The sequence below is a fragment of the Bemisia tabaci genome, chromosome 5 (genome assembly GCF_918797505.1).
Source record: "Bemisia tabaci chromosome 5, PGI_BMITA_v3".
In the NCBI taxonomy this organism is placed as follows: domain Eukaryota; kingdom Metazoa; phylum Arthropoda; class Insecta; order Hemiptera; family Aleyrodidae; genus Bemisia; species Bemisia tabaci.
This window is the reverse complement of record NC_092797.1, coordinates 11,795,233-11,817,433: the sequence shown is the minus strand read 5'-3', so window position 1 is coordinate 11,817,433 and position 22,201 is coordinate 11,795,233. Positions and strand designations below refer to the sequence as shown.

At 41.4% G+C, this 22,201-nt stretch overlaps 2 protein-coding genes across 5 annotated transcripts in view; one reads left to right on the top strand and one right to left on the bottom strand.

Annotated features, from left to right (window-relative positions):
* The window catches only part of spoon (A-kinase anchor protein spoonbill), a 64,749-nt gene that overhangs the window by 4,826 nt on the left and 37,722 nt on the right, over window positions 1–22,201 (bottom strand). For 3 of the 4 annotated variants that reach the window (XM_019058729.2, XM_019058732.2, XM_019058730.2), the window contains 6 exons: window positions 5,511–6,541; window positions 4,756–4,993; window positions 3,705–3,838; window positions 3,179–3,356; window positions 2,168–2,374; window positions 754–896 (listed from right to left, as the gene is read on the bottom strand). In XM_019058729.2, coding sequence (XP_018914274.2) covers window positions 754–896; window positions 2,168–2,374; window positions 3,179–3,356; window positions 3,705–3,838; window positions 4,756–4,993; window positions 5,511–6,509 — 1,899 coding nt within the window. In that variant the 5' untranslated portion in view covers window positions 6,510–6,541. Of the gene's footprint in view, window positions 1–753; window positions 897–2,167; window positions 2,375–3,178; window positions 3,357–3,704; window positions 3,839–4,755; window positions 4,994–5,510; window positions 6,542–7,548; window positions 7,868–22,201 lie in introns of those variants that run through there. The other variant, XM_019058731.2, reaches the window with a different exon arrangement.
* Window positions 9,552–20,411, top strand: LOC109042150 (E3 ubiquitin-protein ligase Siah1). Its single transcript, XM_019058733.2, has 4 exons — window positions 9,552–9,896; window positions 14,184–14,428; window positions 16,319–16,818; window positions 18,681–20,411. Exons 2-4 carry the CDS (start codon window positions 14,248–14,250, stop codon window positions 19,017–19,019), a joined length of 1,020 nt encoding a protein of 339 aa, XP_018914278.2. The 5' UTR covers window positions 9,552–9,896; window positions 14,184–14,247; the 3' UTR covers window positions 19,020–20,411.

Below are 22,201 nucleotides of genomic sequence, written 5' to 3'. Positions count from 1 at the left end.
AAATCGATTGTAGTGCACAATCCCATAAGGAGTGTATGGGGTCCTTTGTCGTAAATCCACCTAATTTTTGCACCCTGTAAATTTCATTTTTTTCGTTGAATTGCAGTTGTTTCCCCCGTTGCAAAAGTAGACCTTGCATAATCATAGTAATAGTGAAAAGCTTATGGTAGTTATGAGCATCATCGATCTTGAACCTTTTCGAAAACTAAAAAACAATTATGTATTTTCTTCGGCAAATACACTAGAAATGCAGTAAAAATTCAGCCACACAAATCTCTAAAGCCTGGTAAAAAACGAGCTCAACTGGAAATTCAAGACATCCAATATAACGCAAAATTTGCTTATCAACTCTCCAGAGTTGTTTAATTTTTTGATTCGACAGATTACGCCAAAAATTTGCGATGAGACGCATAACTGCAATGACACTAAAACTAGTAGCAGTGCTGTGACACAAGTGAAAAGGTGTAGAAACTTCAGACAAGAATAATAACAAGACAGATACTGAATTGGTCCTTCGGTAAACTCTGTTACGTAAACCTGTTCCATCTCTTCCGAATCAAAATTAAGTGTTCGAGATACTTCTTTTCAGTAGAAAGTTACTTCAAGAACTTAAAAATTACATTATGCAGAAAATATTAAAATTTGAATGTCCTTTATTCAAGTAGGAAGGTTCCTTATTAAACCCGGCAATATAAATAATTTTGAGAGATCAACCGAGTTGCCATAAATCTATGGGAGAGAAAGAAAACATACCTGATCGTCAAAAGTCGAGTAAAGGTAAACGAGGGGGATTCCTGTTTCTACAGCATAGTCATAGATTTGAGCTTGCAGCACTCGTCCTACAGTCATTTCGTAGACGAACAGACGAGCTTCCTCACTCCAAATTTCACTGCCTCCTAAAGGACAATAAACAAATTTAAAAATCAAGCTGTCACATGAGGCTACAGGCAGAAACACTTTCACTAATACCTGAGAGCTAGTCTTCAAAGACCGAAAGATATTTGATAAAATTATTTTAATGACTATTTAGCCTGCCATTGCTTTGTTCGATGGCTTGTCCTACTAATTCTTCATAGTTATCCTTCTTTGCAGGGTTAATTGGACCGCGTTAAAAAGAAAGGAACCAAGCCACATCAGCTATTGCCAAATTTAATAGGACGAATTAATTTTTTGCATGAAAACGGTTGAGCGGATTTTTGGGCAAATTTCGGTGAATTTTCTCCATAGTACGACGCAAATTTCTTAAAATTTTCAAAGGAATCCGCACGAACGTTCTCTCGTAAAAAATTGACTTGCCCAGTTAATTTTGGCAACAGCTGATGTGGCTTGGTTCCTTTCTGTTCAACGCGGTCCAATTTGGAATATTCCTGACGGAAAATTACCAAACAGTATTGAGGTGCTAATTAAATTGATGCTTTGCATGAGGGCACAAGTTTCTCACAACATTTTGAAATTACCAATGATGGTTTACTTCAGTATGAAAGACATTTCGCAAATTTCCTGAAGTAGATTGGAAAATTATCTTCCCCTGACCCATGAAAATTACAAAAAATGTTCAGGAAGATTTTCTTGATAGCTTACTTCAACAAAGATGAACTATTCATGCTGTTTTTGTGACATTCCAACAGGCTTACACGCCCAAGCAACGAATGCATTCAACAGGAATCGAACAAAGTTTGGTCTCATCTTGATGGAAAAAGTATAGAGCGACATACATCGATTGGTATCATTGTAGATTTCCCATGACCCCGTCTACATCCTTGGTTGTTGCAAAAATGTTTAGGTAAAAGTCTTGTGCCCCCTCAAAAACTAAAAAAATTTTAAGCAAAAATATCCGGAAATGTTTTCTTGCCTGGCTACAGAAGGAATTGAGACTTTTACACACCTTGAGGGAGATACGTGTTTTTGTGGTTTCACCGTTTGATTTACTATTTTGGGGTTGGAGAAAACCTCATAACCTAGGATAAGAACTAGAATTGGAAAATCATCTATGTATGAATCCTCAGTATTTAAATTTTGGGAGCAATTTAAATGGACAAATTCTGAATCTATGCGAATGTCCTCATTCCTTGAAACACATTCTTCTCTTCTAAATTCTTTAGTACTCAATACATTTGGTGATCACTGATAACCTGAAACTTCAGACTTGAGGAGTGGTTGCACGTACCTGCAGGCACTACGTTCGCAAGTGCACACTCGATGGCCTGGAATGGTAAACATAAGAAATCAGCACGGATCTTCCTCAGCATAGAACAGTCCAGTGTTGAGTAACCTCCGTAGTCTAAGAATCTAACTTGACACTGATTATTTTCGATGATTTCCACTATCTGAGCTCTGTACCATCCGCCCATTGCTGGAGCTGCTACAACTGCATCTGAAAGAAAAATAAAAACGACGGATAACGAGACTTCCATAGTTTCTTCTTCATGATACAGACCATTAAATTTCTAGGTACTCAGTGAGAGATAAAACAAAATTTATCTAACTCAACTAATCAACGCAAATTGAGGGGCAACTTTATTCCTTGATTTTGAAAATGATTTCCACTTTTTGCCAATTTATGGATGTTTTTGTTTACTTATTTTTTCCGGATGGGTGGCTTTCAGGCAAAAAATCAGGAGTGAAGTACGCACAAATTAAGTATAGAAAAGCGTGGGGAGCACAATTGGAAAAATCAATATAGAAGTTTGACCAGAATAAGCCTATTTTCGTTTCATGTTGCATAATTCCTTCTCATGTAGAGAAAATTACAGTGATTATTTAATCTTCATAAATGGAGACTTACACTTCAGCGACTGGCTTCCCATAAGATTAACACATTCACTGCCAACGTGTTTTTGCATTATTTTTCCTGTTCGGCCAGAAAAACACGCAAAATATGGCAAAATGCAAACGCTATATACGAAAGCTCCTGCCAAATGTTGCAGCAGTAAACTGCACACACAACTTATACTTCAGAATAATTTTGTGGAGGACCCGCAGACATCGCCTTTCCCTTCGTGGCAGCATGATGAAGGTGCACAGCGCAAAACACACATCATTGTGATTATTTTGGCTTGGTGCGACCAACAAAAACCTGGTTGTGCCGGCCGACACAACCAGGGCAGTCATAGTGATCAATAGCCACTATGACTGACCTGGCAGTGAATGTGTTAGTGAGCAGAGCAAGTGAACTTACTTAGCTGAGGCTCTGTCATGACAGGCGCATCTGGTGAGCAGTAGTTGGCGTTCATTGTGAAGTTCAGTCGACTTAACTGTTGATATGTTGGATGGGTTGGTTGTTGCAGAAACATGTAACCGGCAGAAATCAAACTACTCACTACGACATCATTATTCATGTTTTCAACTAAATGTAACTGGAAAAAAAAAACAAGAAAATTACGATAAGCGGTTTCATTGCACTTGATTTTACAGTATTAAAAGAAAACACAAAAGCATTTTATTACGACAAACAGTCCGGGCAAAAGTGCAAATTAATCAGACTGTTCAAGACAGTGGATGAAAATTGAATATGCTTATCATTATCATAGCAACTAGAATGAATCCCTATAAGAAATTTTCTAAAATTTTGGAGAACTGAGCTCATAGCAAAGAATCAATAACAACTGAAAAATAGACTGCAATAAGGCTTAGAGTATTTTGCAAATTCTCAACTTACGGTGGGAAAAATGTGAAACGTAATTACTTAAGGAGAAAATACATACCTGAAAATAGTCTGGTTTGATTTGTAAATTAAAATCATTGGGAGATATCCTTTCTAACGTTAAACCTGGATTTTGGGATAGAGGGAACTTTTTACGAATTAGAGCTAAAGCACAGTCAACATCACTTGGTACTCCTGAAACGAAAGAAAAAAATAACAATTTGAATTAAGATGAATGCAATTTACTATCAACAAGAAGAGGGGAGAGAAAACAAGGAAAACAAAACAAGAAAAATACCTGCCATGGATAAACTGTTGAGGCTGGTTCTCAGATTTCAATTTAAACGGTTCTTCTGCCATTCAACACACAAAAATGACATGCAGAGTACTGAACTCAGGATTCCATACAAGTGCTCCACGAAATCGTAATCGATTGATTACGAGGCTTGATTACATGGGAGGAAGGGAAATTAGCTGCTGTTCGGAGGGTGGGGTTCTATAATCCCTTGTTGATAGTATTAGTAAGAAGGGGATCACTACGCTAATTTAGAGGAATTCTGAGCTTTCAAGGCTTTTCTAGAAAATTGCCTGGCTAGTGCAAAATCTATGCCTCCGATTAAACGCTTTCATCTTTGAGATTAAAAATTATTACTATTCAAGATTCTAGTCAAGGCAGAGAGGAAATTTTCCTAAGTTCTTTTAATTACTACCTTGATGAATGAAAATACACACTGAAAAAAATTATTATTGATATATTTTTTTCACTTAAAGCGTCGTTTTGTATCAACAAAATTTGGTTAATTAAGTTAAATCTGTATGGATTAAACTCAATATCACTTTTTTTAGTTTTGAAGGGTTGTTTTGTAATCTCTAGGTTTAAGTTTGATAGCAAAACAATGCTTCTTTCACTAAAAAAAAAAAAAAAAAAAAAAATAGCTTCAGGTTAAATGCGCACAAAATGACTAAGATAAACCAGAATTTGTCGACAAGAAACGACATGTTAAAAAACAAGAATAATACCTCAAAAAAAAAAAAAAAAAAATGTTTTTCAGTGCACTGAGACAATGCGAGTAAACTCTAGGAAAAAAATTCTTAGGATACTCATTATTTACCTTCAATGGCACATATTCTTAGATCCATTGATTCAGGATGCATTCTGACGTAAATGTTTGTATTTGATTTAGCTTTAAGTTCATGTAAATTGTGTCCTTTGAGGCCAATAAGGCGGCCGGTGATAACTTGTGGTACAATAAATTCATATACTATGGGCTGGTGATCTCCTGCTAGGGAGCTGCCACCAGCAGGCGTAGCCGTTTCACTGCAACCTTTACCACTGTCACTAGATCCTCCCTGAAAAGAATAGAAACAACATCAAAAATTATATCTCGATCAATGATCAACACAATTGGACGAACCATTAATGCTGCAAATCAAAAAACTACTTCAATTACAAGCGACTGAAAGAGGAAAAAATAAAATCTACCTTAAAGAGTTAGGGTCAAATTTGAGACTTGTCTGCATATAACTTCTTTCAAGAGGAGCGGGCATGGTCACTAATCTTAATTGACAACTTCTCACTCCTTTTCTTCCGACAAGGGGGCCTTTTTTTTTAAATGAAAAGAACATTTTTATAAAACCAGCTTCGTGCAACATACATTTTATGTGTTTGATTCAAGCACAATAAAATATGCAGATGCATCTCTTACATTTTCAATTGTGCAGGACTTGTAGATTTCCATTTTTCTGGATGAAACTTTCCTCAACATTCCTAGAAGGAGAGAAGCTCGGAAATATTTCTTGAATGTAAGTTAGGATAGTATGATAGTATTGATAATACTATACAAACATGGTACAAAAAAATAATTACCTCGCTATGATTATCTGAGCAATGGCTAAGGGTGGGACTTGCTAGCATCATAGCTTCTGCAGGACTGTGATTTGCGGAGTCTCTCAAGGAGGTTTGATTGAATTTGGAAGGAGTCCTTTCATCCATCGTGAGCTTCTCCAACTTTTGATGTAGCAGCTTTTCTTGTGTATCACATTCATAATCATTCTTTCCTCTATAGTTATTCCTCCTAGGTTCCCGACTATCCCTCTTTCGCCAATTCATGCTGTCCGATCTGTACCTATGTCTCCTTTCGTTGTCACTGAAAAACATACTGATATCCACCACTTGATTCTTCTTCTTCTTCTTCTTTTTACCGCTCTTGCCCGATGTGTCCCCTAGCTTAACGTAGTCGGAATCGTCTTTGCACTTTTTACAAGAATTCGATGTGATTAATTCACCATTGTTTTTAGTCGTTGAATCAGGGATGATTTCATCATCCGATGCACCCCATTCGCCGTTGAAGGGAGTCTTATTTAGGGACTGATCACAGAGTTTGCTATCAGATGAGTTTTTCAATTTAGAACTACTGTTTTTACAAGAGATAACCTGACTGGAGTTGTCACTGGAACTAACTTCACACTGGGCTTCTTCTTCGAGTTCGATATTTGACGTGTCAGTTATTTGAAGGACTTCTTCGACAATTTCTTCAATGGGGGAGTTTTCAGGGATGGGAGCGATAGTCTCTAGGTCACGGATCACTTTCTGTATTACAGCTTTAACGTCTTCTGCTTCTTTCAAGGGACTTATGACAGAGCTATCGAAGCTATCGTTGTGAATACTGGATTCGAGAGTTTCTTTAAGCGATGTGGAGTCAACTAAACACTCGTTATCAGCATTAACCTGGCTGGAAGCTATAGATTTTCCACCAGTGTCAGAACTTAAAAAAGCTTTTTTTCTCTTGTAGTATAGATAACTGAAGAGAACGACTGCAGTGGGAAAGCTCCACATCAACAATTGTCTTGATTGGACAGGTGCCATTCTTTTTGGGATCCGTTTTGTACAATTTCAATCTGGAACAGACAAAAATACCAACAAATGAGTATAATACAAGCTTTGGGATTCGTAAAAAAGTCAACATTAGCAAGACCAAGTTCAGGATAAACAATAGGCGATACTCCTTGTACGCTGCCGCATTCGATAATATCATTAAGTGTGATATTAACGAAGAAAAAGACGACCAAGTTTTGTTTATCCGTCGTCATTAAGCACAGGTGGTTAAAGAGTCATTCTTCTCCGGAAAAGGGAGAGATTCTGGGTAGATTTTGAAAAATAGAATATCTTTCAGTAAAATTTCGAGCAGATTCAATTAAAAAATTTCAGAACAGATTAATAATGTAAGTTATAAGAGATCACGATTTTCGTCGCGTCTTTTTTCGATAGCAGTATTATTTTTGTGGCCACTTCAAATTTCCTATCTTTAAAAATTTCCTCACTCCGCAAGAGGGTAACAAATACTCTTAGACCCAAAAAAATGTGAAAAAAATCATCGCACTACACTGGGTTTCCTTTTTTAAATTGTTTGGACAAAAAAGGGATCTTCCTTACGAAATTTCCCCCGCCCCTTCCTAGTCGGTGCTTGTGCGTTTAAGTATTTTCAGCACCCCCAATTTCATTGGGAGGCTACTTTGTCACCTCTTCCTTTGTATTTTTCTTCCTTTTTTCTAAAATAAAGGAGAGAGAGACGGGAAATTCATATTCATTTTTCATATTCCCTGTCAGGCAACCGCCACTGTTCCCTCCCCTCTTTCCGTGGATTGATTACGAAGATTACAGATACAGCCCAGTGGCGAGGCGTGAATGATCGATTATCGATATTTCCCCATTTGAGCTGTGGTAACAAATCGATTATTCGGATGTTCGCTGCGAACACCCTAATAATCGATCCTTTTCCATAGGTCTAAATGGTAGATCAATCGATATATCGCAAAGCACGCCACGCCACTGATACAGCCCGCGACCTGATGGCTTCTATAGACTTTAAGATTTTAGAAACTTTAAAGTATCCAGTTTTCCTCACCGAGATCGGCAACGATTTTCGGATCCGCGGAAAGATCGCGATGGCACAATTCACTGTCAAAACAGGCGCTTGAACCAACCGACATTTGATACGAAAAATTTCACAGGCTCAAGGAAATTTGGGGGTGCCGCACTTGCGTGACACACACACAAACATAGAAAAACACGAAAAAGGGTGAATTTAACACGGAAAAGCGTGAAAAAACACCGCGGCGCCCGCTACGACGGCGACGAAAGCAGCGCACGTGGCAGAAAATCGAGGGAAACGACGAGAGGAATGGTCCGATGGAGAAAAAAAGCCGACTCAAGGAGATACTCTTACAAAGTAGCGTGTCGAGGACAAGATAAAAAAAATTTCGCCGCGATAACGAAACTCGGATCAAGAATGAAGAGGGGCGGCGGATCCAGCCAATGGAGGTTCGTGATCCTCGGCTCACATAGCGCGAAAACGTAAACACGGGCCAATGCGAGTGGCCGCGGCATGTGAGCCGTGAATTTGTGCGCAGAAAACGGACGCACAACTCAATTTTGATGATTCGGCGGGAGCAAAGTTTGCTCAATGGTGAGAATTTGAACGGACGCGGGGTTGCGGATTGGGCCCGATTACAAAATTTACTCGCGTTTTCCTAGCTTCCCTTCGCTTTACCGAAACAATTTTGGACGTTATGAGAAAAAGTTAAATTCCCTCTAAAAAGTAGGAGGGAAGAAAAATAATCACCGAATGCACGTGCGAATATTTTTGACTTTCCACTGAAATCCCTGAATTGAATCCTTGATGGAGTGTACCAAAATTCCTTACTTAAAAAAAGAAAAAACTTTAAACTTGACAATTCTAAAAAAATTAATAGAAAAACTCACAGCCACAAACGTCTAAATATTCCATAAATTTCTCCCAAAAAACCTCTGCCAACGTGAGAAAAAAGTACCTTCATAATTTCCCCAGCTCACTTCGTGCCAGAAATTGTGGCTTCATTCGTCGGAATTTTGTAACTTTCCTTCCACATTTCAAAAAATGTAGACGATAAAAAATAACACTGACTAATACGATAAAAAATTTTGATTTCACAATTCCCGCTAATTCATACAAACATTTTTTTCTGTTTTTTTTTTTTTTTTAATTTCTCTGACTTTTCCGGATTTTCCTCCACCCTAATAGTCCTTGCACCCCTGATATGCACTGTATGAATCAACGCCGTAGTTGCACACGTAAAACTCGGCTAATTTCCATTCTGTCAGACGTCTGATATGATGGCAAAACAGACGAATTTTCCGGAAAAACGGCAGCGCTGATTGGCGCGCGACAGTCGTGCCGTGTCGCAAGCGGAAGAGGGGGGGGGGGGGGAGAGAGAGAGACAGAGAACCATCATCGTGGATCCGGAAAAGCGGGTAGAGGGATTTTCTGATCCCACGACGAGACCCGAGGAGCGATGCGCCTCAGAATCGGACACGCGAAAAGGCTGGCGTTGGCGAGAAATTTGACCCGCATCGATAACCCTCCAGCGTCGCGACGTAGGTAAACGCTCGCTCCGAACCGCAACAGTTAGTACTTACGTCGAAGCGAAATTTTTTGTAATGAAATACGGGTCGAAATTCGTAGTTTCCCGGACAAAAGAACCTACGCCGTTCCTTGGTTGCAAAATTGACTCGAAAATGTTTAAAAATTTGTGAAAAAGATGTCATATAGGGGGGCAATGTAAGGTGGATTTCTAGGTTGCGAAACTGACTCGAAAAGTTTTTAAAATTTTATGAATATAACATTATATCGTCACCTTCCCGCCAAAGATCACAAGCGCCATGTGACGTTTCAAAATTTCCGCCGCCAGTTTATTTTTTCACAGAGAAATGGTTCAACGAAGCTATTCGAAAATTTCACTGAATTTTATTGGCAGCACGCAGAAAATTCAGTGAAACTTCCGGAGAGCTTCGTCGAACAATTTTTCGGTGAAAAAATAAAATGGCGGTGGAAATTTGAAAACGTCGCATGGCACTTGTGATACTTTGGCCGGGAGGAGACGATATAGGGGATACCGTGGGCGAGGAAGCTGGAATCCACTTCTGGGGCTGACATTTAGCCGGCCGGCACAGCGCGCTCAACATAATTCGCGAGGTGACAAAATGTCCAGATTCCCAAGTGGACCTCTCGACGAAATCACTGTCTATTGCTATAGTGATTTCCCGAGCCCGATCAAAACAAAACGGAGATGATCGAGGTTAAGTGATTCATCCATTCGACTTTTCAATGTTTCAAATTATTCACAGTACACGGCGGAAATAATTTCGACTCAACATTCACGGCTATCCGTCGATGAAATCCTTACGCAATTATTCCTTTATCTCAAAATTCACAAGGTAAATACTTTTGATCTCGCTTTTATCTAGATTCGAATTCGTTTTGAGTGTGGTTCGAGGTTAAGTTCCCCGAGACCAACACGGACATGCTATGCGCCGCGTCTCGAAAATTAAGTCGCATGCGTTTTCATTAACAATAGGCATCTTGACGATGAAAGTAAAAAAATACAAAATAAGTAAAAAGAAATAGAACGCGAGTCTTAATCTGCGACGTTGCAGATTTTCTAATATGTTCAATATTTTCAAAAAGACGAGCTAATAGTTACTATTTCTTGGAATTTATGCTGATTTTTCTTCATTCTGTTGATTCATTTGACTTTTTACTTGAACGACTACAGTTCAGAGGAAACCAAGTTCCACGACACGGATGCACGAAAGAGACAAAGAAAAATAGAAAACCTAGCGACTATACCAGGCTCGAAATAGGTACCTCTTCTCTTTCGATGGAATTCCTAAAGCCGTTGGCGGCTATCTTAAATTGTCGCGAATCTATTTAGATCGCTGTAAATATTCATGGTGGTGAGTGAGCTTCGAATCGTAGATCACACATGCAGAACAAAAAAAAAATCCGGAAATTTAAAAACCGAGCGATGAAATGTCAACCAGTCCCAATTCGCTGTGTGTTACTTATGCTACTCGATGAATTTGGTGAAACGAATTCAGTACGTCACGCGCCACTCGCTTTTTTCCCCTAGTATTTCTTTTCCGCTTATTCGAATAATCGTATCACAAACACATGGGCAGAGGATATGATAAATTAAATTAACGTAGAAAAATAAGATATGAAAGCGTGCGTTCCGTCAATTTTATTAATTTCAACGCGAGATGTAAAATTGATAAGTAAGATACCGTTCTAAGTAGATAGTGGCTCATAAATGTTCGAAAATCCCGCTCATGGAAAAAAAAATGAAACTTGTTTTGCTCATTGAGCGTGAATTTTATGACTTCGCACCTAAAGTGTGTCTGACAAAATTTGGCTACCGGCTTCGCTTGTTTCCAGCGTAAACGATATAGGGAAAGACTGATTTCCCGGAGACAGTTAAGGATTAATTACTTATTTTTATATCACAATATTAGGTCGTCGAGACATGATAAGAAAAACTTACGACACAAACGAATCTAAGAAGCTTAGCACACTGACAGTACTAGATACGAGGTAAGATTCGTTGACAACACAAGACGCAAGCCCTGCAGATAACTATTCCTGCGCAGCGGATATTTTCTGGCCTACCTCGAGAAATGAAGGCGAAAATTTGTTGAGCGTTATCTGCGTATCGATTTTGCTTCCTCTGACTTATCAGTCAGAAAACGCCACTTAACACTCATCGATTTGTTCGGCAAATAGATTTTGGCTTTGTGATGGACGGGACGTTCGAATTTGAGGCCATGTTAAACGTCAGCGTTTCGATCCGGAGATTTAAAAAAGTTTCATAACGCGAATCGTTCTCTCCGGGATCGAGAAATCATCATGTACCGCGTAATGCTGAAGTTCAGACCTTGTCTAATGGCCTACGAGCGTGATTTCTAACGAAAACACGTATCTCCTACACAAAGCCAATATGTAAATGTGCAGTTACGTCCTGGTTCCAGCAACTCCATGTAGACGGATTGCGTTTTACCATTGACACCCAATTCCGTTTAAAAAGCTCTCGCGCCATTAGGACTCACGCCATTTTTCAGACTTTAAAACCTCGCTTCATGGAACTGGGTCGGTGTTGATCGGGTCCTTTCCGTAGAATCCGACCCATTTTGTCATTTGGCTGACAGAAGGGCATAACTACATTAAAATATAAGCCCGGAGAACCTTCGAGTAAAAAGGACTACGGAGTTCATCGCAAATTGAAGTTACGTCTTTTTGTCAGGCGAGGGACACTTCGTGCTTAAAAAAAAAAAAAAATCCGGATCCAAGGCCCCGGATGTTCTTGTGATCCGTAAAGGCGCGTGGCTTTCAGTTTCACGCGATTTTAATTGCATGCGATCAACGAGAATACCTTCGACCTGCAGGCATTTTTTTCTGAAAGGATGGTAAAAATTGCCGGGTCCTAGCTGAACCCAATCTAGAAATCACTGAGAGAAAAGAGAAAAACATGCATGCTTCATTGCACTGAAAATAAAAAACATATTTCTTCATGTATTATTTTGACTTGGATGTCGTTTCTTGTCGATAAAATTTGGTTTCCGAGTTAAAAAAACGTCATTTTGCTATTAAGTTAAATAAACGATATCAAAACCACGTTTCTTCAACTCAAAACAACTGACGTTAAGTTAAATCCGCACTGATTTAACTATAAAAACCGCAAATTTTGCCGACAAGAAACGACGCTTTAAGTCAAAATAATAACTCACGAAATTCGTTTTTCCGTGGGTGCCGATCACAGTGATCCAAGTAAGTAGTAAGGTTTTAAAATTGTTGGGTTCAGTTGGAACTTAGCATGCAATTTCAATGCTTCAATTTATTCTCCAACATACCCCCCCCCCCTCTCTTTCTCTCGTCCGATTTAAGCCTGACACACTTTGTACTTTTCGGGAACGAGACGAGTCGTTATTTCATGGCACTAACGCGACTTACGACTCCCTGCGCCGAAAAATAGGGCCATAAAATCCAAGTCGGGAAAACGAGCGTAATTTCTCATACTGGCGCACAATAGTGCGAGTCATCGCGGGAGGTTGGAAACTAATTTTTTTTGTTTACTAAACATTTGATTAACATTTAAATGTTGATATTTATTTCGTTACAAGTGAGTTACAAGGGGTGATTCTTGAAATACGAGAAAGCCAACGAAACCACGGTTGATCCCTTGCGTTGCGTACGGACGGAGATGGAAGCTCTCAAAGTTTCGGGATCAAGTCTGACCTCTCCGATCGACTGGTTCCACTGTGCGAAGGGGAGCGAGATGAGCCCGAATTCCGACGACTAACGAACGAGCACTTAATAATTGTCCTAGAAGATTAAAAATGGGATCGAGGTGTGCGTCTTTCAGCCCACCGATTCGGGGAGCGTATTTGTGTGATGTAACGCGGTGCTCAAGTCCCACGCTATGTAAATAGCAATATGTGGAGAAAAAAACTAATTTTTGGAGGAGTTTTTCGTCCGAGAAGAGCGATGAACAAAAATTAGGGGATGATAACGGTCGAATTCCGTTCATTTGCCACTCGAAAGAAAAGAATTAAGAACTGCAGCGATAGTAAAAACAGGAAGACCTAGAGAGGGCTACTTGACCGTGGCCTATTTACTGAGGCGGAAAGTCTGGTTCAGACCACAACTTACGGTCAACGTCCACTAATCGAGAATCGACGATACGATTTTATTGGATCCATTAGGAGTATTTTAAAAAAGCTTACTAACAGAGACAGAGGATATTAATTTTATCAGATCCACCCAGAGCGAGTAAACAGCGCTAGGAAACTGTAAAATAGCACGCAAACAAGAATACATTCGGTGCATAGGCGAATATAAAAACGGCAAGAGCGTCACCGCTATCAGCAATATACACAGCGACAAAATGCCGATAAAGGTCTGCTACCGTTAAAAATGGTTGCAGACGGTTGCATATGTTGCGGGAGCCGTGTATCACGTCAACGAATGGAATTTGAAAAGTGGTTTGGAGAAATTTAAACTGTTTACGTACGTCTGTTCTAGGAAGAATAGCTGAATGAGATCGAGGGGCGAAAATTTGGGGCTAAAACTTTGAAAAGATTCCGTAATATTGATTAAAATTATATAGAATTCTCTGAAAAGAAAATTGGGTTGCGAGTTGCCTTTCTCGCTCTCTCCAAATTTCGTCCTTACAGGAGTTTCAGAGGAGGTCATTAACGGCAAAAAATGGCTGCCCTTTTTTGGCTGCACCTTTTCGTGAAGTATCGCAGGGACAGATTACCCAAAAGTAGTCTCACTACATTTCGCAATGCCAAATTTCCGGTATTGCAAGAAAGTTAAGCAAAACAACGCTTTGAAACTTCCTGAGAGTTCAATCTAAAAAGATGAGAATATACCAACAAAATCCGAGGCAAAATTTTGATAAGTTATCTTGCTAACAAATAAAGACGATAGAAAGTTGGACTACATTTTGCCAATAATGAGGAACTACAATTTATTTCTAGCTGATTTAGAAACAACGTACGCACCATTATTTTCTCCATGCACATAAGTATTCTTCGGAAGAGCGAGAAATTGTAGTTCCTAATTGCAAAATATAACTCCATCAGACGACGTTACTTGTGGTTAGTCAGATTCTGATTGAGGAAGTCGCGATGTTCAAACACCCTGACGACTTTTTGTCATTTCAGGTAAATATCACATATACGCACGCCGCGTCGTGACAAATCGGGGCGAGAATCGAGGAGAAAGGCGATGACGTCGCGAGGTGGCGTGGACAGAATCGTGATCGACCTGGAGGATGACATCCCGGCGAGCGTCGGGCAGGAGAGCGCCCACGACCCTCTCGGAGTCCCCGAATCCACCAGAGGAAAGTGCAAGAGGAAATTCGACGTCACCCCCTCCGAGATAGACTACGAGCCTCCTCAGAAAGAACGTAAGTTTTTCGGCATGGAGAGCGACATTCAGACGGTTCGTTGAGCGACGAGATCGAGAAAGAATTGGACCACATTTTAAAATTCGGAACTACAATTTCTGGTTCAGTTTAACGACAACGTAAGTACCATACTGCCATGCCAAGGAAAAACGCCGTATGAACATTTGAAAGTTGCCTTTTCCTTGATAAAACATGTACTTTTGACGCAATTCAAGCATACTTTTCCTTGAAATTTTCAGATATTTTAGATTAAAGTAGCTACGAAAATGTCTGAAAATTTTGGGGGGAAAATATTTACAATTTTCCCAGTAAATTCCGTTTTTCTCGAAAGAAATACGGCAACGTCTGAAGGCTCTTACGGCGTTTTTCCTTGGCACGGCAGCATAGTAAGTTTGCGTATGGACAAACGTATTTTTAAGAATGAGCCGGAAATTGGAGTACCCAATTGCAAAATGTAATCCGATTAAAGTACAGGACATGTTCTCTCATCCCTCTTTAAATCCTGAAACCTTCGAACTTTCTTTAGAATCAACACCCTGGATGAAAAGCGAATGAGGTGCTTTTAAAGAGAAAGTTAAAAGTGTGATTAATTTGACGGACGTGATTCAGATTCAGACCAACGGACTCGGCGATTTAGAAACAATTAGACGGAGCGAAAAAAATTGGATCTTTAATCGGACTGCGGCAATTAATAGTCACGCCACTAGACGAGGGAAATGATAACCTCACCGACAAGGCCTTTGAGCAACAAAAGATGAATCGACCGATTGTGCGGCCTATTTTAATTTATGAAATCGATTTTACTGCAAACCGTTACACTGTCGCTACTTAACTGGGACAAATTAGTCCGGGATAAGAGCGTAAACGGCCGGGGTCGGAGGCCATCCATATTTGACGCCAGAAAATTTTCTAATTTCGGGATTCCTATCTTCTTGAATTTTAAAATTCCCTGACTTTTCTAGGAATCCAGAAATTTCTTGACTTTTCAATGTTTTTATTTGGGGGGGGGGGGGGGGGGCGGGGGCGGCAGCAGCGGCGATATGATGTTAAACCAAATTTTTTTTCACGAAAAACTCAAAACGAGATAACTCTTGAGAAATGAAACATCCATTGAGAATAACGTCGTTTGGGCTGCGGAAAAAATTGAAGGTTCTGCAGCAAAATTCACCGACTTAAGTGGGCTCGACAAAATTTTCTGACCTTCAAGTTATTCCTGATGATTTTCATAATCGACTTGCCACCCTCATTTTATTGCGCTGTTCAAGTGCCTATCAGACCCCTTAAATCTGTAGCAGCAGCACATGCCTTGCACGTTTAGAATGCCCTACTGGCTAAGCGCCTAACGTGAACGTCATCTATGGACGATCCCCGGCCCCAGGTACATGACGTTATCTAGGGACAACGTCTGGTCCGAGGTGCCTGACGTCATTTATAGAGACGACCCTTGGTCCGAGGTGCCTGACGTCATCTATGGACGATCCCCGGTCCCAGGTACCTGACGTCATCTATGGACAACGTCTGGTCCGAGGTGCCTGACGTCATTTATAGAGACGACCCTTGGTCCGAGGTGCCTGACGTCATCTATGGACGATCCCCGGTCCCAGGTACCTGACGTCATGTGCGGATAACGTCTGGTCCGAGGTGCCTGACGTCATTTATAGAGACGACCCTTGGTCCGAGGTGCCTGACGTCATCTATGGACGATCCCCGGTCCCAGGTACCTGACGTCATGTATGGACAACGTCTGGTCCGAGGTGCCTGACGTCATCTATGGACGACGCCTTCCCTGGCCACCACTCCGGCCAGGCACCTCTGGACTTGGCCGTCCTCTAGGTGCTTGGCGTCCCACACTTTTGACCTCTGACAACTACCACGTTGGACCATTTCCAGGGTGCGTGGAGGCGATGCTGGAGATGTCGACCGAGCTGGAGTGCCCGGTGTGCATGGCCTGCCTGAGCCCGCCGATCCGGACCTGCTGGCGGGGGCACGGGATCTGCCGGGCCTGCGTGGGGCGCGTCAAGTCCTGCCCGCTCTGCTCGTCCAAGCTCAACCCGAACCAGAACACGACCCTGGACAAGCTCGTCTCACGGCTCCTTCTCCCGTGCGCCTTCCGCAAGTTCGGGTGCCCAAGGGTCCTCGGCGTCGCCGGGAAGCTCGCCCACGAGAACGAGTGCCCGCTCCGGGTCCTCGAGTGCCCCGTCTCGGTCGGGTGCCCGTGGCGCGGGAAGCAGGGCGAGATGGCCGCCCACCTCCGCCGCGACCACGCCGCCAACTGCACCCTCATCGACTACGACCAGAAGATCACCCGCCGCATGGTCTTCTCCGACGACTTCCACGCCGGCGGCTTCCAGAACGCCAGCGTCAACTCACTCATCGTCATCGACAACGAGGTAACGTACCGCACGAAGCAGGCGGACTGCGGGCTGATTATTGGCATTGATAGACGAAGAAGACAAAGGGAAATGAAGAAATACTACGGGTTGACACGAGTGGTTCGTATATACTACACGGAAAAAAAAAAAAATTGCTGATTCAACAATTCAATTGCTAAAAACAGTGAGTACAATGTTTCAACGCAGATTTTACAACAACAAAATGCTACTTTAACCACCCCCGTGGTTAAATTAGTTTACAATGTGGTTAAAGTAGCATTTTTTTGTTGTAAAATCTGCGTTGAAACATTGCACTCACTATTTGTAGCAATTGAATTGTTGAATCAGAAATTTTTTTTTTCCGTGTAGGAGATAAAATAATGGATTAACTACAGGGTCTCTCGCGGGTTGCCGTTAGTCATTCTATAACTCCATCTTCTTGTCCATTCATCTTTGTCAATTTCAACCACACACTTCCGCCGATTGGATCGCTCCATTTTCCCTTTGCCTGCTTTGTCTATCGAAATCAACAATCAGCATCAATAATGTTGGGAGTGTTCAAAATAAAAAGAGGCCCTCCACTACCTTCTTGGCGAAAGGTGTACGATCGTCTGTTCTGCATCGAAGCATGGTGCGATGAAAGGATGATTTACGAAAATCGAGAAAATCAAGATAGAGATATGCTTCCGCCGTAAATGAAGTCATGTATCATGATTTTAAAAGAGAGGTGTTTCTTTTTTTTCCCTGTCAGATCTTTAAATTGATTTATACCCCGAGAGGATTCTTCAATCTCGTGAATTCTCGTTTGAGTGACGTATTCGCATAAATTTAAAATAAAAAACTGTTGATGCAGTTTGTATATTTCTTAAGGAAGATATCGTGTTAAGGAGGGATAATTTTTACGACGATGAGGAAAAGTGGACTGCTATAGTACCGGCTACGCTGACTTCCTGTACCAGGGGTCATTGACGTGGTTAGGTTAGAGGTGTTTGATGCATATGACAGAAAATTGTTTATGGCAGGAAAAGGAGGTCCACTGATTCCAAAGAAACGCAAAAAATCATCGTGTTTCAAGGAAAATGACCAATTCAATCATAAAACAGACAATTTTGGTTTTTTGGACCAGCGCAACCACAGGGTACTTGCTAAAATAGCCTGGTCAAAAGTAAGTACTTCAACAGTAATTTTTCAGTACATTCCAGGAAATTCAGTACCTCCGACAGAGAAATTCAGTACTTTTTCAGTACCTCCATTTGACGAAATTCGATTTTTTTTTTTTTTTTTTTACTTTTCAAATAGCCCTCAAAGGCTAATCCCACGCTTCAAGTCCCATCCCCCCTCCGTCCCTACTGAACCAGTCCCAGGCAACCATTGTTTGAGACCATCAAACTCGGGTCACCTGGCCGGGAATCGAACCCGGGACCTCCCGATCATAGAGCAAGCGCTACAACCACTACACCATAGGAGGCCGACTTCGAAAAATTTCGAAAATTTAAATTTATTATTCATATTGCGACAAAAATGAAAAAAATCCTGACCTTTCTGCGGATTTCCGAACTTTTTTAGTACTTCCGGACAGTCCTCAAAAATCAGTACTACACAGGGTTATTCAAAAGTCACGCACCACTGGCCACAACTTAAGTTCTAATTATGATATCGATTTGCGGTTTAAGACGTGTTCCCTCAAATCAAGGGGGAAATTTGTTTAGGTACTTTCTAGTTTTTGTTCACCTCGGTGGGTGAGGGGCGGGGGGAACCTCAAAAATTTCAAATGGCGACCCCCCTCATGGCCAGTGGTGCGTGACTTTTGAATAACCCAGTATACTGTACTTTCCGGTCTTGTAGACACCCTGAACTAACTCTATTAAATCTTTCCCCAGGTGCTGGTACTCCACGTCAAAGGTCGCCGGGAGCGGACCCAGCACTACGTCCTGCAGAGCCTGGGCAACGACGAGGCTGCGGCCAAGTTCCGCTACCGTCTCATCCACACCTCTCCACGCGGGCTCTCGCTCACTTACGAGGGCACCCCGATCCCCAACAACCTCCTCGTCGACAGCGTCTGGTCCTCCAACAAGTGCCACCGCATCCCGTGGGAGCTCTACGAGAACTTCTTCGAGCCCGACACCCAGGACGAGACCCTCCAGATCCAGATCTTCAGGAACGAGACCCCGGCCAGGGACGCTGGCGCCGGCGAGGACTCCGCCCCCCGAAAAGCGTAGAAACGCCCAAACCACCGAAACGCAAACGCCTAGACTTCCGAATCGCTAACGCCTAAACCACCTTTACCACCTCCGCCGTGTTGTAGAGTCCCTTTATACTGAGAGTCAAGCCAATGTGAATCCATTTCTGATTGGTTCCCGAATTTTAGGCCTTCACAGTGTCACAAACGGGAATAAAGATTAAATTTTCACCGATTGCAAAGATTATAATCTGGAATGGACCCGGGAATAACGGGTTCGGCAAGGAACAAACGGAATGAAAGAGGGAACGGAGAAAGGAATTTAAGAATGGGCCGATCAAAGATTACAAAAAAACGCTCAATTTCTGTAATCTTTATTCCCGTTTGTGACTCCATGAGGGGATGTTGTCTTGACTCTCAGTATAAAGGGACTCCACCGTGATGAGGAAGAACGCCGGTATGAACATTCGAAAGTTGCCAAATTCCCCCGGATAAAACACGTATTTCCGAGGGAAATAATGCACATTTTTCCTTGAAATTTTCGACTGTTTTAGATAAAAATACCAGAAAAATTGCCTGAAAAATTTGAAGAAAAACGTTCACAATTTTACCAGTAGATAAGTTTTTTGTTAAAGGAAATGTGGCAACTTCGGACGGCTCTTGCGGCGTTCTTCCTCAGCGCGACGGACCTGACCTGCAACCGACGCCGACCGGCGATTCAGAGACTACGCAAATGTTCAATCAGTTTGGTTTGGCAGTAAAAGTGACTTTTATGGAGAAAATTCCGAGGAAAGTTCTTTAAATGAAAGATGTTAATGGAAAATGCGCGCTCATTCACAACAGTTTAACTATTAGATCTACAGAATCCGTCACTTCGATCATGAATGAAAGATGAAATCATCAAGAATACGGAAATCCCCATTCGTAGTTGATAGCTATTTTACGGCCTTCCTTAAACATTGGAAAAGAGCCATTAAATTCCGATTAATTTTCCGGAAAACATTGCGCGGTACCGAGACGTACTCGCGGATAAAACGTTTTCTCGTAACATTGTTATTAACATTGACCGAGCATGATTCATGCGGCCTTCCTACACGCTTTTCAAGTATCTTTGGAAAAATTGTCGACCACGTTTCAAGCGACTTCTGAAAGAAATACTTTATAGTTCACAATTAATCCCCCTATCAATTTGTGAGGGTAAAAATTTTGAATCTGAATCAAAATTATCGGCAAAAGGGAACTAAGGTATCGGCTCGTTGGTCGATTGGTTGAATTCCCCGGTGGAGATCGTGTAAATCAAGCTGATTTCAGTCCCTTTGAATGAATTATGTTACACTCTAGGATAATTTTGGTTCCGTTCTATGATTTAAATTAGCTAATTTTCCAACTATCAGAGGGACCATTTAATGAAACAGAACATGTCATATTTAAACTCAAATCCACTTCACATGTTTCCCATACTGCTTGCTGCACTAAGGAAGAACGGCGTGTGAACCGTCAGACGTTGCCAAATTTTCTGGGAAATCCGAAAATATTTCGAATTTTTCTCTGTGGATTTTAGTCTCGATCAAATCTAAATTGTCTGAAAATTTCAAGCAAAAATCCATAAAACTCTCCTATATAAAAAGAACATTTTATCGGAGGAAATTTGGCAACTCTTGAATGTCGATACGGCGTTTTTCCTAAGCATGGCAGTATAAATCATGGACATTAAAACGTTGACACCAAGGGAGTTCTTAACGAGGACGAAAACGAGATTCTCCCGAACAATTTTGACAAGCTCCTCTATCGAGAAAGCTGGGGGTCCCATTTTGCCGGTTGGTCTCATCCGGGATTAAAACGACACAGGCCCTCCCACCCGAAAAAAATCCCCTCCCCCATTCAAAATTCACGAAAAAACGAACCATCTCGTCCTTGGCGGTGGGTTTCCTGGCACCGTCGCTGTATCACGCACGCACACTCACTTGGCAATCGGACCACGCGGAGGGCGACGATGCTCGTCAAAACATCTACGCGGCGCACACTGGATCGAGTCAAACAGAGAGGTCGGACTTAAATTTTTAAAACTAAAACTGCAAATTTCGATGTTTATTTCGTCACATTTCAAATATTAAGGAGAGCTAGTGACAAAAAATTTCACGAGGAAACCAATGGAACTACTTTTAGAAACTCAAAATTTTGTATAAACGGTGTTATGAGCTTTAAAAGTTCCTAAATTTTGTCCGACCTCTCCTACTGACTCGAACCACTGTGCGGCGGCGGACCCCATCATCCACTCACACACACAAACACGGAGGCGTCGTTATTTGCACACACGACAGTTGTGAAAATATACGGCGCACACGCAAGTGTTCCAATCCCGGTTTCGGTGGGAGGGGGCGAGGAGAGGGGGGGGCAGGGGCGGTCGAGGATGAGATTCCTTGAGGAACTCGTTTTCCGGGACCCCGAAATGCGAATTAGCGGAATCCTCGGTGAAATTATGGGTGTTCGGATCGCGATTGACGCAACAGGTCGGATTTCGATCGCTCGGAACGGGTCTCCCTTCGAACTGTTGCTTTCGGGAGCGTGATGGATCGGCAGGTGGGAATGCGGTGAGTTTCGGGCTTATTACACGCTGATATCGATCCTCTCTCGTTGCGGCTAATTGGAAAGGTTATGTTGATGTTTGGATACGATTCGATATTATCACAATGATATTTTGCGATTTTATCGACTTCGATCGAGAAAATAACAACGTTGTTATGAACGTTAATGAACGTTTATGAACGTTAACGCGTTACAACGTTGGGGAAAAATTGCTATTTCTCAAACAGCCAGATGATTAATGGACACGGAAAAAACAAGACTAGTGTTGAGCACTACACAGTTAAAAAAAAAATACACAAGCTTAAGTTTATACGGGAACTGGGTCAAATGATTTCACAAGCCTTGTGTCAGCGTAAAAACTCGCACACATCCCCGAGTATATACTTGAACAGATTTGTGTTAAAATAGTCCATACTTTGATATTCATACACATCATTGTAAATGTTTTTTAAACAATTTTTTCCACAATTTTTACTCGTGTTCCAGAAAAAAAAACCCAACCCTGTGAATAAACACACAAAAACACCGAAGTTTATTCCTAGTATTGTGTTTTTAGAAATAGTCATTGAGTTTGAATAAACTCGGAAGTTGTCGATTTATTCCTAAACTCAAGAGAAAAAAAATACAAAATTTGAG

Coding starts and splice junctions, on each gene's coding strand:
- LOC109042150 (XM_019058733.2), top strand. CDS start 14,248: ATGACGTCGCGAGGTGGCGTGGACAGAATCGTGATCGACCTGGAGGAT. Junction 14,429..16,318: donor CGAGCCTCCTCAGAAAGAAC/GTAAGTTTTTCG, acceptor GACCATTTCCAG/GGTGCGTGGAGGCGATGCTG. Junction 16,819..18,680: donor TCATCGTCATCGACAACGAG/GTAACGTACCGC, acceptor ATCTTTCCCCAG/GTGCTGGTACTCCACGTCAA.